Source organism: Diplodia seriata (genome assembly GCF_021436955.1).
Source record: "Diplodia seriata strain FDS-637 chromosome Unknown scaffold_3, whole genome shotgun sequence".
NCBI classification, from domain to species: domain Eukaryota; kingdom Fungi; phylum Ascomycota; class Dothideomycetes; order Botryosphaeriales; family Botryosphaeriaceae; genus Diplodia; species Diplodia seriata.
In genome coordinates, this window is record NW_027117310.1 from 3290616 (window position 1) to 3306129 (window position 15514).

General features: G+C 56.9%; 5 protein-coding genes across 5 annotated transcripts; 2 read left to right on the forward strand and 3 right to left on the reverse strand.

Annotated features, from left to right (window-relative positions):
- Nucleotides 1–246: 246 nt before the first annotated feature.
- Nucleotides 247–1599, forward strand: SLS55_003687 (uncharacterized protein; the record flags this gene model as incomplete). Its single annotated transcript, XM_066775158.1, has 1 exon — nt 247–1599. One exon carries the CDS (start codon nt 247–249, stop codon nt 1597–1599), a length of 1353 nt encoding a protein of 450 aa, XP_066635277.1.
- Nucleotides 1600–2631: 1032 nt separating this feature from the next.
- On the reverse strand, nt 2632–4923 carry NHX1 (monovalent cation:H+ antiporter, CPA1 (nhx1); the record flags this gene model as incomplete). The annotated part of the gene is made up of 4 exons (XM_066775159.1): nt 2632–3794; nt 3848–4507; nt 4558–4704; nt 4884–4923. The coding sequence occupies 4 exons, from the start codon at nt 4921–4923 to the stop codon at nt 2632–2634; spliced, it is 2010 nt and encodes a 669-aa protein (XP_066635278.1).
- Nucleotides 4924–5972: 1049 nt separating this feature from the next.
- On the forward strand, nt 5973–8073 carry SLS55_003689 (uncharacterized protein; the record flags this gene model as incomplete). The annotated part of the gene is made up of 3 exons (XM_066775160.1): nt 5973–6286; nt 6462–6757; nt 6902–8073. 3 exons carry the CDS (start codon nt 5973–5975, stop codon nt 8071–8073), a joined length of 1782 nt encoding a protein of 593 aa, XP_066635279.1.
- Nucleotides 8074–8868: 795 nt separating this feature from the next.
- SLS55_003690 (uncharacterized protein) lies at nt 8869–13065 on the reverse strand (the record flags this gene model as incomplete). Its single annotated transcript, XM_066775161.1, has 3 exons — nt 8869–12831; nt 12968–13007; nt 13058–13065. The coding sequence occupies 3 exons, from the start codon at nt 13063–13065 to the stop codon at nt 8869–8871; spliced, it is 4011 nt and encodes a 1336-aa protein (XP_066635280.1).
- A 1507-nt stretch (nt 13066–14572) lies between these two features.
- RPS1 (40S ribosomal protein eS1) lies at nt 14573–15505 on the reverse strand (the record flags this gene model as incomplete). Its single annotated transcript, XM_066775162.1, has 4 exons — nt 14573–14614; nt 14668–14769; nt 14829–15330; nt 15384–15505. 4 exons carry the CDS (start codon nt 15503–15505, stop codon nt 14573–14575), a joined length of 768 nt encoding a protein of 255 aa, XP_066635281.1.
- Nucleotides 15506–15514: the final 9 nt, after the last annotated feature.

The window sequence follows — 15514 nt, forward strand, 5'->3', positions numbered from 1 at the left end:
CCCGCGACTTCCCGGGGAGCACTGCCCCAACTGCTGCCCGCATCTTGGGATCTCTCTCTCACACTGAAAATGGCCTCGAGCACTCATCACGCGCACTCATGTGCTGGCAGTCCACGTGCACCCTGAGTCGCTACCACTCCTCTCCCTACTTCGCACGCCCTCTTCGCCCTTTGTCTCTTTCTTTGTTTCAATCCAAACACGTCAAACACGTCAAACACACCTGTTCCGTCGTCCTCGCCCCAGACAATGAGCGGCTCCTTTGTTGTCGAGCCAGACAACGGCCAAGACCACGCATTCAGGTGCACCACAGGCACGATCCCTGAGAAAGATCTACAAAATAAGACGCAGAACAACGCAGCTAGCTCAGCTGCGGCAGGAAGATCTATTCCTACCATGCGACCATCCACACCGCCCCAAGGGGGTGGGGCTCTCTCGTCGCCATTCTCAGTCACCTCCCACACCTCGCCTGGATCTAGCAGCGGTCATCCTTCGCCCGTCTCAACTGCTCCGACCAGTGTTACCACTTCGCCTGTTGTTCGGTCCTCAACGGTCAAGCCCGTCACTCGTCAGCTCAACCGCACCACTCAAGCCGTCTCTGTGCCGCAAGTCACATTTGATTCCACTTCCACCTCCACCTCGGAGAGCCCAAGGACTCCTAACGGCATCGCTTCGTCTCCATCACTAAGTCCCAAGGACTCGCCGAACGGCCATTTTGACCTAGATTCAATCACTCTCAGGTCCTTGCTTCCGGCGCGTGATATCTACGCCCTTCCATACGTGCGCCTGTCTGCAGTATCAGCTTCCTTCTCAGAACCGCCTCCGCTAGACCTGCACGCACCCACTACATTCGGGCCTTACCAATCTCCACACACGCTCTCCGAGCTCCACGAGCGGGCCTGGTCCTGCGCAAAAAAGGCGATCCCGATCGAGCCATGCCTCCAATGCAGGGTCAAGGGTCTCCGCTGCCCACTCACCCTCCGCTCGCCGGGCTACGCACACCTCGGACCGCTGCTGCTTGGTCCCAACAACAACGCCGACAATGACGACATCCCAACGACATCGCGCCCGTCCACCACACACCCCCGCTTTCCCGCTTGCCTCCGCTGCATCCGCGCCGGCGAGGCGGACTGCTGCATTGTCCAACGCCGCGCCACTCCCGAGGAAAGGGCCGCCTTCAGCCCGCTCGTCAAGACCCCCATGGAAGAAAACCGGCTCTTCATGACCGTCATCATGCTGCCGACCGACCGCGACGTCGCCAACCCGGCGCTTTTTGCGGAGAAGATGCGGAGGAGGGACGAGCTGCTACGGGAGGTGCAGATGAAGGAAGAGAGAGCCGCTCTCGCGCCGCGGCGGATAGTCACTGATTACAATCAGTTTTCTGCGGAGGAGTTGAAGAAGATCAGAAAGGGTCAGAAGAAGGATAGCTATCTGCTAGGTGGGAAGATTGAAAATAGGGAGAAGGTCTTGAAGCCGACGGAGAGTTGGGGCGAGAAGTGGGTGGGGAGGAGGGAGGAGGAAGAGCGGGAGTTCGTGAGGCAGACGAGGGAGAAGGCGGATGAAATCCTCGCTGCGGTGGAAGCCGGCGGTATCTGGGCATAGTGCCGCGCTGAACCGGATTGGGGTTTGAAGATGAGGGAGGTCGTCGTCAAGTGCTGAGTGCGGAGAAGAAGAAAAAAAATTTGGAAGAGAAGAGTTTTTGTTTTTGAGCGTCGTCGAGTAATGCCTAACGCAATCAGAGAATAACAGGACTGGGCAGATGGCGTTATTGGGGTTAAATACTCATGGTTATGGCTTCTTCTGGTTTTCTTGCTCCGCAGGGGTAGTATCTGGCGAAAAATGGGTCTAGATGAAGGAGATGGCAAGAGCTTGAGGCGCTCGAATGGATCGCTGGTGCTTCTGATAACTGCGTATATGGGGGATAGTTTCCCACCTGGATGGAGCAAGCATGGCCACATGGCGAGCAGGTAGCTGAAAGGCTGTCTTCTATAGAACAGGAGATAGCATTTAGATTGCAATGCGGAAAAGGTCGTCTACCGCTTTGATCCATCAGTCCCCATGCCGGGCTGTGGCTGTAAGCGGTACCGCGCTCCCCGAATTAAAAATGATAGAAGGCCTTTTAGCCATTGATGGTTATTATACGCATTATCCTAGCGGGAGTGTTGTCTTGCTGTGAGCATGTGCTTGAAAGTGCATGGCACTCTTCCGCAACTCCTCTGACACCAGGGTTCACACAACATGGTATACCTCATATGTTTCGTCTCTCTCGTCTCTGCTCAACCAGCTGCAACAGCGAGCTGTCTCGGCCAAAGTGTTACATGGACTGTGGAAAGGACTGTGCCACTTGCTGGATCGGTGTACCTTCGTCCTACCCTATCCTACTTAAGCCACTTGCTACCTAATCGTCTATCACTTCCGTTATTCTCAACGCACCTCTCGCCCGACAAAAGCGTGTCGACCTCTCTCAAACACGCTTATCGCTCCTCAGTACCACAAATGGAGAAGGCACAGACCAAGAAGCAAAAGCTAAACGCCGCCCATTGCAAGTTTTCCCTCCCGCTGGTCAGAAGCGGAGAAAAGCCCATGGCTGTAAATGAATAAACGAAGAACAAAAACAAAAACAGCTCAGCTCACTCAATGCGACGGGCCACCCTGCCCGCCGCTATGCCGACTTCCCGACCCGGGATCAAGCAGTAGATGTGGCTTGATGAAACCTTCGTCGATCTGCCTGAAGGCACTCGCCGGATCCTCGCTTAACCCAGTCAGCAACTGCCTAGCCGCGGCCGTGGCGCCCGTCATTCTTTGCAACCTTCCCATCGGCTCCACCGGCACAGTAGTATCCGCCGTGTAAGGTGACGATGAGGCGGCAGGGCCGGCGGGGTTTGGTGAAGGGCGACGAGCAGGCGAGCGGCGGGCTGAAGGCGGCAAATCGAGGTCGTTTTCCACGTCCGAGTTCGATCCCGAGTCTTCGTTCTGGAGCAGGCCTTGCTCGGCGAAGTCTTGAGCACGGAGGTTTTGAGCCCGGCTGGAGCTGCGGCGCGAGGGCATACCACCATTGGGGCGAGCGTTGGGGGAAGAGCCGCCGTTGATAGTGCTGCTGCTAAAACCCTTGCCACGGCCGGAATGGTCCAAGTCCACTGGCGTGAGGACAAAGCCGTTCGAGCTGGGCCGAGGGGTGTGACCGATACCGCGGCCTTGCTTGGCTGCAAATGTGACGCCAGTAGCACCACTACCACCTCCCGGGACGATTTCGATGTCGAACTCATCGTCTGAGTCAATCTCTTCGACCACACCTGTTCGAATCTGCAGAATCTCAAGCATGCGTGCCGTGGTGCCTCCGAAAATAATGACCGTAAGGACGACAACGACCAAAACGGTGGCGCGGAGGGTATAGCCGTTGGTGCCACTAAGACCTGCTGCAAGCGCAACCCCAACAGCTCCTCGAAGCCCAGCCCAGAACAACATGGCTTGGTGGGACCATGGCAACTCCTCGGCCATCTCGCGACCGCGCCTCCGGGCTTTGTAACGAAGAACCCAATTCACCAGTTTCGAAAGAGGGAACACCGCGCAGTAACGGGCAATGCAAATGCCGATAACAGTGACGAGGATGAAAAGCGGTTTGTAGTCGAGCTCGGTTTCGGTGAAGAGGGAGAGACCTAGGTAGATGAAGATGAAGTTCTCTGAAAGCTGGGCCATGACTTGGAAGACGAATTTGGACGTAAGTTGCGTGCGTCTCGACATGTTGTGGTAAGCATAGTGCTTCAGGCAGATGCCGCAAAACAGGAGGGAGACGATGCCTACACTACACGTTAGCTGATATTACAATTTATTGGAACTCTTGCGGTCCTACCGGACATGTGGATGGCGTTGGAGAAGAAATAGCTGAGGTATGCAATCAAAATAACCAGACAGCTCTCGATCTTGGGGAAGCGGCGCACATAGGTAAACTTCAGAAGCAGGGAGGTCATGACGCCAATGATGAGGCCGATGACCAGGCTACCGAAGAAAACCAGTAAGAAGATTCCAATTGATTCGAAGAGGGTAATAATTGTTAAGCTCTCCCCGTCGGCATCCTTATATCTCTGGGCTGTCTCGAAAAGGACGATGGCAATGGCGTCATTGAGGATAGATTCACCGAAAATGACGGTGTACAGCTTAGGATCAACCTTGTAAGTGTTGAAAATGGCGAGAATCGTAACCGGATCAGTGGCCGAGAGCGTGGCGCCGACGGAAATGGCTTCGACAAAGGACAGAGAAACGCCGTCCAGGTTCAGCCGAGTCCAGAGCCACAGGAAGATACCTAAGACCAGCGCAGAGATGAAAGTGCCGGCAAAGGCGAATGTGAGAATGGTGCCAATCTGCCGGAAGAAATTCGCCTGGTGGAGCTCGTAACCAGAGGCAAGGATAATGGGCGGCAGGAGGAGGTTGAAGAAGAATTGGTAGTTGAAGCTGACGACGCCCAGGACAGCCTCGTTCGCGGTTAGTCGTAATACCAGGCCAACGACCATACCTGTCTGCAGGTAAGCGGGGTATGACTTGGCAGGCGCGCATCAAGCATACCGGCAAAAATAGATACAACCGTCTCGTGCACGGCCTGGATCTTCCTCGTCTGCAGCATGTAGCTCGTGAAGAGAGCTATTATGAGCAGCGAGATAAGGATGAAGAGCGACCATGATGCGTAGATCTCCTGCTGACCAGCCTCCGGCTCTGTGTGTAGTTGTGTCAGGATCCAGCTCTCGAGGAGGGGAGGGGTCGGCGGCGGAATCGGGACTAACCCTCAGTATCGGCATCTTTGGTCTCGCGCTCTGAAAGAACAGCAATGTTAGCAGGGGTCTCGGGGTGCGCTCGTCAGCGGGCGCAGTGGCGGACAGATGTGGGCGACATACTGACGAGCTCGGTCACAGCCCAACCGACAAAGGAGGCCATGGTGGAGCAAGTGGGCTAGATGAGCATTTGCTTCGCGGCGCAGAGATAGCGCGCGGCGGGCGGGCTTGAGGCCGACAGCGGCGGCGGGCACCAGCTGGGCGATGGGTCGCAGGCGAGGCGGGGCTGGGAGGCAGCTGCAGTGGAGGGCGCGTGGTAGGAATAGCTGGGCGGGCGTTGGACAAGGCGGCAGGGAGATGTTGTCGGCGATGGATGAGACGCAGCGATTCGGCGTCGCAAGGGTCGGCCGGCCTGAGGAAAGCTGTGGCCACATTACGTTCGGCGCGCACGGGCCACCCACACGCGTTCTTATATATGCAGCCACGCGGTTCGTTTTGCGTCGTGGTCAGACCTCGCCAGGGGCGCGCTGTCACATTGTCGTGGTCCTAGCTGGACTGCACCCGCGCGCCTGGCCCGCGGTCGCGGTCGCGGTGCTGCGCTCTTGGGAGAAACGGCTTCCCCACGCTGAAACGGCGGCACAGCGAGGGCTAGTCCCGCCGGCGGCCGCTAGCCTGCTGCCGTAGGGCTGCGCAGCGGGCACGGCGGGCGCATGCTGATGGCTGCGAGGCTGGGAGGAGCACTGCAGAGCTGATTCGCGCGGCCCCCGGTCTCCAGGCACGGCAAGCCGCGTCCACGGGCTCGTCCCCACGCCCGGCCTGCGTGACGCACGCCTGCCTCAGTGTCGATCAGGCACGGCGAATGAGCTCTTGCCAACGCTGACCTCGCCTTGTTCGCGCCCGCCATCAGTGTGACGAAAGCACCTGACTTAGCATTGCTTGAGCTACGGCTGAGTCCCGACGCGTGCCGCCGCCTGCTGAGTCGGGTGACGTCGATTGTCGAACCCTCCAGTATCATCGTGACCAAAGCTATGGCGCCTTCCGCCCAGGCTTCTCCTGGCTTCCAAGCCCTCCTCCACTCCTAGCCCATTCTTTCAGCCCGCGGCTCCACTTCCCCCAGATTTCTTTGCGATCCTGGCCAGTGACCACCTCCTGCTGCCACGCGCGCTACGCTGCCGAACACACGAGGCCTCCACCGGTCTGCCATCCCGCGCCATGGCAGGTGCTCGACCCTCCGCCTCGCCGACTCCTCACGACTCCTTTAGCAGCCCGATAAACCCCGCTGCCGCCACGCCGCTGCCAAAAATCGTCTCCTTCGGCCGCTCCTCGATCAACAGCCCGAGAGCCAGCCAGTCCCGCGACCAGATGAACGAGACCTCGCCGCTCCTGTCTGCCCGGACCTCGGATGAAGAGGGCAATCGCTTGAAACCAGTCGCCTCTCCGCTCAGTGACGATGGCTGGGACGCTGAGCCTACCGAGGAGACAAAGAGCACATGGTACCTGCTGTTACTGACTCTGGGCTCGGGAGGGTAAGTCGTCATTCTGGAGCTCGAGTGGCGACGAGTCAGACACTGATCGGGGCTGCAGACTGCAGATAGCATGGTCGGTCGAGTTGTCGTATGGATCTGTGAGTGCCGCATCAAGCCAGCGAGCCCCCATTCTGACCGCCTTTCCGCAGCCGTACCTATTATCCCTCGGCCTCAGCAAGTCTCTGCTTGCTCTCGTTTGGATCGCCGGCCCGCTCTCGGGAACGCTGGTGCAGCCATACGTCGGCCTCAAGAGCGACAACTGCAGGCTGAAGTACGGGAAAAGACGGCCGTTTATAATCGGCGGCGCCGTCTCGACCATCATATCGTTGTTCTTCTTAGCGTGGGCGAGAGAAATAGTGGCCGGCGTCTTGTCCATTTTCGGCGTACCTTGGGATTCGCCTGCGACGAGCACAACGACGATCCTCTTTGCTGTTCTGATGGTGTACGTCCTCGACTTCGCCATCAACGTCCGTAGGTGGCTTCCTTCGTAACTGCATCGGGTGCACCGCTGACTTTGCACAGTACAAGCCGCTCTGCGAGCGTTCGCAGTAGACTGTGCTCCGACACACCAGCAAGAATCAGCTAATGCATGGTTCATACGATGTTCCGGAATAGGCAATATTCTCGGCTACCTGTCCGGATACGTCGATCTCCCGACGCTGTTCCCCTTCTTCGGCAACACGCAGATGAAAGTGCTTTGCGCAATCGCTTGCATCGCGCTAGCCGCGACTGTGACGACGACCTGTGCCACCATCTCGGAGCGTGATCCGCGAAGTGAAGGCCCGCCTGCAGCTTCGGGTGGTCTCGTGGGCTTCTTCAAGAACCTCTTCTGGTCTGTGCGCCGGCTACCGCCTCAGGTCTCTCGCGTTTGCCAGGTTCAGCTCGCCGCATGGATTGGATGGTTCCCCTTTCTGTTCTACACTACAACATATGTCGGCGAAATCTATGCCGACTCCTACTTCCGAGAGAATCCTCACATGTCCGAGGATGAGATCAACAAAGTGTGGGACAGAGGTACTCGTATGGGAACCCTTGCGCTTCTCATCTTCGCCATCACCACCTTCATTGCCAGCGTTTTTCTCCCCCTGATTGTGGCGCCAACCTTCAAGGCACCGGTTCCGGAGCCTACCACCCCTCTCACACCCACCAGTTCCCACGCCAGCTCCGGCTACTTTAGCCTCAAGAAGAACAAAGGCGCTAAGGTGTCCTTCGCCCAGCACTTCAGCGTGCTCGACCACCTGCAAATCAAGTCGCTGACCCTCCGCCGCACCTGGCTCCTCTCTCACTTCATGTTCGCCGCGCTCGTCTGGAGCACCATCCTCGTCCGCTCCACCGTCGGTGCCACCATCATCGTCGCCCTCATCGGCATCCCCTGGGCCGTCACCAACTGGGCTCCGTTCGCGCTCATCTCCCAAGAGATTTCCAAGCGCGACGCGCTCCGCCGCGGCCTGCTGCGCGCCCCCGCCCACGACCGCGACGCCGCCCTCCTCGCCGCCGGCGAGGACGACCACTCCGCCGACCAGGCCGGCGTCGTCCTCGGCATCCACAACGTCGCCATCGCCGCGCCCCAGGTCGTTGCCACCCTCTTCAGCTCCGCTCTTTTCAAGATTCTGCAGAAGCCAAGGGGCACTCCCGGTGATGACAGCATCGGGTGGGTGCTGCGTTTCGGCGGGTGTTGCGCCATCATCGCGGGTTTCTTGACGAAGAGGGTTTTTGAGGAGAATCAGGCTGTGCTGGAAGCTTCGGGCGCACTGCAGCAGGGTTCTCCTGAGGAGGGTGAGGAATGATGGGGGGGTTTTTTTTTTTTGGCGAATTCAGTAAACGTGGGTATAGCATTCGGAATCGGTCTGGGCGAATGACTGGAAAGAATAAATCAGGTATGGCGTTCTATACAAATTGGTTTCCGAACATAGCGTGGATAAGCGGGCGCTTCGTTTTGGCTTGATATACGTAGAGCTCGCGCTCGGTTTGGCATTTTGGTGGGAAGGCAAGCGTGTACCAGGTTGGCAGGGATACCAAGTCTAAGGGACTCCGGCTCGGAAATCATATCATAGCGTAGTTGTGTATTAGACTGTAAACCATATATGGATATAACAAATGACACGAACAATCCCAAGAGTGTAAGGATGGAATGGTAACGTTGCGGATCTTTCGATAGTCTTCCACCGCATCACAAATTGCCAAAGGATTGAACGCTCCCACCTAAACCCGTCTCAAAGGGGTCAATACTGGCGCAGGCACTAGATTGCGATGTCTGGATTTATTGTAAACATGATATAATTCTCTTTGTCTCGATTCTATACAAGTTCAATGAGAGACCTAGGCCAAGCTTATAAAAACAGCTGGGAAAACGAAGAAAAGACCCGGAACTTTTTCACACCTACCAGCAAAGACCTCCTTATGCGCGCGCGAGCGCCACCAGTATATTTTTACCTCACCACGCAACCTGTGTGCACTCAACCTACCCCTCCATTCACTCCCCGTTCATGGACAGGAAAATGGATACACCTTTCGACACACACATCCTCTATCCACCATTAGGATGTTTGCGACCCCAGCCGCACAACCCAACAATCCACACCTTACATCGCCATCCCCTCAGCAATGACCTTATACTCCTTCCTCTTCTTCCGCTTGCCAGGCTGCAGCCGCTCCCTCGTGTGGCCAATGAACCTAGCCAAGCCCAAGAACACGTACTTCTCGCAGGCCCAAGCGACGGCGAAACCGCCGAAGCCGAGCGCGAGCAAGAAAGCCTTGAAGCCTCTGCCGAGCGGGGTCAGTTCCATGAGGTCGTACAGCCACCCGGCCTGGCCGGCGAACCCGGCCTTCTTCTTCTCCTTCTCCTCCACCTCCTCGTCCATGGCGGGATCGGGCGCGACGAACAGCAGCATGTACGTCGACACGACGAGGGCGAAGGCCAGGGCGAAGACGAAGGGGGCGTTGGACAGCATCGGGCGGCGGAAGGGCTTGCCGATGCTGAGCACGATGGCCGAGAGGATGTACTGGTAGCAGCTGAGCAGGAACAGCGCCGTGTTCTCGCTGTTCTTGCTGTTGCTGTGGTTCTTGTCGAGGACGGGCGGGCGGAACCACGGTTGTTGGCGTACGGCCTGGAACGCGACGGCCTGGAATAGGACACACAGGATAATTTGGCCCAGCAGTGGCGTCAGCACCTTGCGCGACACGAGCGATGCCGTCGGCCGCTTGCGCGCCAGTACCGGGTACGCGCCCGTCCAGCCCATGAAGATGGCAATGGGCAGAATGAGCAGCAGGTCGATGTACAAGAATTGGAAGTCGCCCAGGTTCGACGCCGACGCGTACAGGAAGGAGACGGACGTGAACTGTATCGCGCTGTACAGCGACATGTACTTGAAGCAGCTGAAGCTGGTGACGAGCGCCGCCCGGCCTTCGCGGATCACCTCGGGCACGCACGAGATGTCGAAGACGCGACTGGTGAAGGGCGCTGCCACCGAGGCCTCGGCTTCTGAGAGCGAGATGCCTACGTCAGCCGCCTTGAGCGCGCCGCAGTCGTTGGCGCCGTCGCCGCAGAATCCGCAGCAGTAGTCGATGCTCTGGAGCTTCTCCACCAACTCGTGCTTCTCGTCTGGAGACATGCGAGCGAACACTTGTCCGCAGACGAGCATTTCCCGGAGCACCTTCTCGGAGGCGTAGTCGATGATCCAGCGGAAGACGTCACCGCTGACGGCAACAGAATAGTTGCGGATGTTAGAGATGTCGTAAGGAAGGGAAGCGTCTTCTTCAGCAGGAGGCGGTAGCGGCTTGAGCGTGTTCTCGTCCAGTTTGAATGCTGGATTGTCAATGCTCTCCCAAGACAGGCGAGCAAGGGGTGTGCGAGCATCACCTTCGACAAAGTGCGGGACAAAGCAATGGGCGGTCTTGTCAATGAGGTGACACTCCCTAGCGACACTGATGGCAGTGAGAATATTGTCACCAGTACACATGACTTTACGGATGCCAGCTTGAGCCAGCTCATCGATAATGCCGGTCGTCGTGGGCTTGAGTTTGTTCTCGAAGATGATGAACCCGACGAAGTTGAGGTCAGATTCCGCTTCCTCACGCTTCATCTTCTGGACCTTGACCCAATTGAGCTTGGGGATCGTCTTTGCAGCGCACGCAATAACCCGGAATCCACTGTGGGTGTAGTGGCTCAAAAGATCTTCGTAGTCTGGCGGGAAGGTCTCTGGGCGGCAAATATCCTTCATGCACTCAGGAGCGCCTTTGACGTAGATGTAACCTTCGCGAGCGCCGAACTGCCGAACCACCACACTAGCTCTACGCAGCTGGGAAACGAACTCGTACGCCTTTATGATGCCAAGCTCAATCGGTTTCCGGTCGGGGTCGTTGGGATTGTCGAGGTTGTATTCTTGACCGGGAGGAGGTCGGGCCACTGAAGGGGAGATGCTTAAGCTTTCCTCTTCATTGTCACCACCGCCCCCGCTTTGCTCCCCTTCTTCGTATCGCCAACTGGTGAAGTCGAACATCTTGACGTCAAGTGGGTCTCCAACAAGCTCCCCATCCACGCTGCGAAGAGAGTGGCAAGTGGCCATGGTGTACAAAAGTGACCTGTGGTTCTTGTAGTCCACGTCTGGAAGTCTGTCCTCGGCATGGGGCAGGACCGTTCCGCAATCTGTGAGTATATCACTGAAGTTATTGGCTGGCTGCTGGACCACTCGGAGTCCTAGTACGTCAAGGCCTTCCTCCGTCAGAGTACCGGTTTTATCGAAACAGACCACGTCGAGCTTGCCACCTACGTTCACTCTTTGCGGGCTGATGCAATAAATTTGCTTCTTTTTGAGTCTGTTCAGCGCGAAATTGGTCCCAATGGTCAACGTAGCTGGTAGCGCTGGAGGAACCACGATGGTGATTAGATCCAGCGCTCGGACGACAATGAGATGCCAGGCAAGCCCTAGGCGCATGAAGTTGACGAATGACACAATGAAGCCAACTCCAGCAATCATGGCCATGACCGAGATGTACCTGAACGAGTCCCGGTAGAACTTGAATCCGGAGGGTTTTGGGAACAGCATCGACCGGACAAGTGCTCCCTTCGTCGTGTTGAATCCAGTCCGGACAACCAAGGCGAGAGCAGCAGCCTCGTCGTCTTTGTCTTCCTGGGGCCGTCGCGCCCTGATGATCTTGGTACCAGAGAAAAGGAAGTGCCTCGCGACCTCCGGATGGACCGATGCAGTACTAAGACTCAAAAAGTCCAAAGCTTCGTTGGTGGTGGGCACCTTCGAGACAGGCACGGATTCGCCGGTAAGCATGCTCTCGTTTAGGATGCAGTCGCCAGAGAGAAGTAAGCTGTCGCATGGAACCTGCGTGAGGCTTGGGTCGGTGATTTCGTAGATATCCCCCGGAACGAGCTCGCTGGACTCGACGTAGCGCCAAAAGCCATTGCGGAGAACTCGTACGTCGCATTCAAACCTCGAGACTTCCCGCAGTCGACGCATGGTTGCCTTCGTCTCAATCAACGTCGTCACGATACTGACAACTGATATGACAAAAATACAGACAGCGTAGTAGTAATACTGGTCGAGGGACCAGAGAATCAGACTGGCAATCTGGAAGACGTAGAAAGGATGAAATGCTTCATCAACCAAAAGCTGAGTTGTCGACTTCTCCTCAATGTCGATCAGGTTCTTTCCGAACACTTGCTCCCGATGGCCTTTGTCCTCGTTGTCAAGCCCGTCACGGATCGTCCTCACGTCTGTCCAGGCAGGATCCTTCCAAGTGTTGCCTAGGATGAACTTGTCCTTGACAGGATGATAACAAAACCGGATATACCGGTAGTCCAGGGTGCGCAACTCCTTGAGTACTGGATCGTCGTCCTCGTCGTACTCGCGGTGCCCCGCCTTTTCAACGATTCCAAATACCGAGGACAAGGATTGGCCGTACACTTGTTTCCCGATGTTCTGCACAGCCATCTCTCCCCACTGGTTCTCGACAACCACCCAGTCACACTCGTGCAACGGCGCGGCTTTTCCCACAATCTTGATCCGCCAGCCAGGAAGCCACCGAAAGATGAGGTACCCAAGTCCTGCTGTTAGCACACAGAGCAGGAGATACAAACTGTATCCAAGAATGGAGGTGCGGAAACCAGCGACCACGATGGTCAAGTCCTCGGTAGCGATGTATATCTTCTGGGTGGACCTGCCGCCTCTCCAATGTCCGGAAGCCATGGTGCTCGAACTCGAGCCACGGCGCAGCAACGGCGCGCTGTCCGATTGCCTCGACCGCGTGGAGCGCGTCGAATACGTCGAAGACTTCCGGCGACGGCTCGAGCTGCGGCGGTGATGGTGGCCATTTTCCAGGTCATCGTCTTCATCCGCGTACCCGTTGACATCGTCCAGCAGATCCGCCTCTTCCTCCGCGATAGCCTCCTCCTCAAGCGTATCGGCCGACTCCATCTCCTCGTCGTAGAATGTGAAGCTCGTGACGCTTGCGGTCGAGTCCGCGCGAGAGCGCTGGCGATGGGCGAAGCCGGTAACACTCGTGGGCACGCTCTCGGACATGGGCCCGGAGAAGATCTACTCCCGGGTCAGCCATCTGCGCTGAGAAGCACCCAATACTGTCGTAGAATGGGAACAGCCCAGTAGCGGGTTTCTACTCGAACGCTACCGGCTTTCCACTCCCGACGTCAAACACCAGCTTCGGCAGATTTACCTCGTCCTGCGCCATTTGGACGTCGGTCAGGAGACTGACGCTGCGATACGTCTCAGTAAACTTGTTCTCATGTTCCGCGCGCGCACTCACTCGCTCATGTTGGAGCTTTGGCGATATAGTGGCATGCCGTTGCTGCGGCGCGTAGGGGCCGCATAGCTGCTGCGGCGGCTGTCGCCAACCTCGGCGTCGGAATCCACCATGTTGGGGGCTTTCTCTCGATTACGGTCTCATCAACGCATGTCGCGGGTCAAGTTGTCGTCGGCGTGCAGGGTGTCGGGGCACGGGAGTCGGGGGTTCGTTGATGGTCGCGAGTGTGGCGCGCGCGTGGAAGTTGACTACTAGCCACGGCAAGGCATTGAGAGATTGGTACCCTTATCGCGGGCTCCCGATAAAAAAAACTGGGTGCTATGAGGTCAGTCCCGCACCGCCCGTGCAACACCATCGCGACTGGAAATACACACTGCTGAAACGGAACAGTTTTCTTGAGTCTGGGATGCATTCGGCTTGTAGAATTTAGCCCGATAGGGCAAATGCCTCGACGCCGTCGGCATTGCTATCCGATGCCGTCCTCCACGCCCGTGCCTGCCCTCGTGCATCATCACGAGGGGAAATAAGGCCCCGTTCCCCGTGCATCGCCACGGCCAGGATATCAGTCCGCACCCGTTCAACGTCGGGCATTAGTGAGGTATACCAAACCCGACAGCCGTGGTCGTGTGAATGAAAGAGTCATGTGGTCCAAGGAAGAGCACGCTACGAATCAGGCCCGAGACCCTCTCTCATCCAGTAGAAGCTCTGCATGACCGCGATACTTCATCTTTGGCACGCCTGGCCGCCCATGCTTCCAATAGTCGGCTCCCTCAGGGCGAGCGGTATTTATGGTAGGGCTCGAATAATCTCAGACCGCTACATCATCTTCGTTTCGCATATGTTGGTGTTGGGCTCAAGAAGGACGCACGGTGACCTGGTGCATATCTGTATAAAATTGTGAACAATCAACTCAAGTATTATGTACTGCACCTGAGGCATTGACAATCGCTGCTTGCATACGACTGTTGAATCAATCAAGGCGTCTACCAGCTGAGCGGGTCAGTAGGAAAGCAAAGACTTGCGCATCGACATGGCAACATGTGGATGACAATTCTACAAACCATGATTGAACTTAACTTGATTCGGCTACCTCATCGGCAGTGACGTCGAACTCGGTAATGCAATAGACCTGGCGTCTCACTGTATGCCACACGGGCTGATTCGGAACACTGGAAAGACAAACCGACCTCACTCCTTGTAGCGACACGTCGGCGCACGATTGTGAAGCTTTAAAAAAAAAAATCGGATTCCATTACCTACCCCATGTCGATGGGGTGCCGGTTACTGCTGACAACCGTGCTATTCCGATCAAGTGCTTTCGAGTCCAGCCGGGCATGTTTTTCCCTCCCATGTACGCCTCAAAGCCGCCCGTGGACCGTTCACTGAAGCACGAAAAGCTGGTAATTGGAAATCGGGTTTTTGGCTCTGATTTTTCGATTCAAACGATAACACCTTTTTGATGCCTTTAATAAAGAGCAAAACCCGACCATCGTGACAACCCGTCCATTCCAAAAACGCTTAGACGGTCTCCAGAACCGTCTCCTTGAACTCACGCTCGACCTGTGCAGCCTGTTAGCAGGGCAGACTTTTGCAAGCAAACTCATTACGCATACCTTCTGGCCCGACTCGTCGTGAGACGACTCGCCGTGGAGGGTAAGGAGGGCACCGAGGTCGAACTTGGGAGCCTTGAGCAGCTTGACCTTCCTGACGTGGACCTATTCCAAGTGTTAACCTTCGCGGCAATCTCTTTCTCCAATGTAGCCCGAAAACGTACGTTCTGGAGGGGGTAAATGCCCTGGGCGGCCTTCTCGATCTCACGGCCAATGACCTCGGGGATCAGCTTGGTGGTGAGCTGGGAGAGGGTGCAGCTGGCGGCCTCGCGCGACATAATCTCGGTCATCTTCTTGCGGATGGCACGAATCTGAGAGGAGGCGGCGTAGGTGGTCTTGCGGATCTGGTTGGGGCGGCGCTTGGTGAAGGCAATGCAGAAGAGGCGGATGAGGTAGTCGTCGGTGGTCTTGACGACGACGTTGGCCTCAATCAGCGACTGCCATTTCCGGACCAGCGAGCGGAGCTTGTCGGAGGTGAAGTCGAGACCGTGGAAGTTGGTCAGGCAGTTCTTGCCCTGGACCTCGTCGACGCGGAGCTTGACCTTGCGGAACGCGTGGTCCTCGTCCTTCTGGAGGTCGGCGAGGGAAACCTCGAAGATGCGGCCCTTCAGGGCGTCGTTCGCGTTCTTCAGACCGGTCGTGCGGTTGACGAGGGTCTTGCCAACACTGCGAATGCGTAAGCGTTTGCGATGCGGAGGCTTGAGCTGTTTGCGCCGTACTCTCTGATGGCAAAGGTCGAGGGCGCCTTGACGGAGTACCAGTCCTTCTTGGCGAAGGCATCGGTCCTCTTCTTGATGCCCTTCTTGCCCTTGGACAAACGCTTGTTCTTTCCGACAGCCATGGTTGCAAC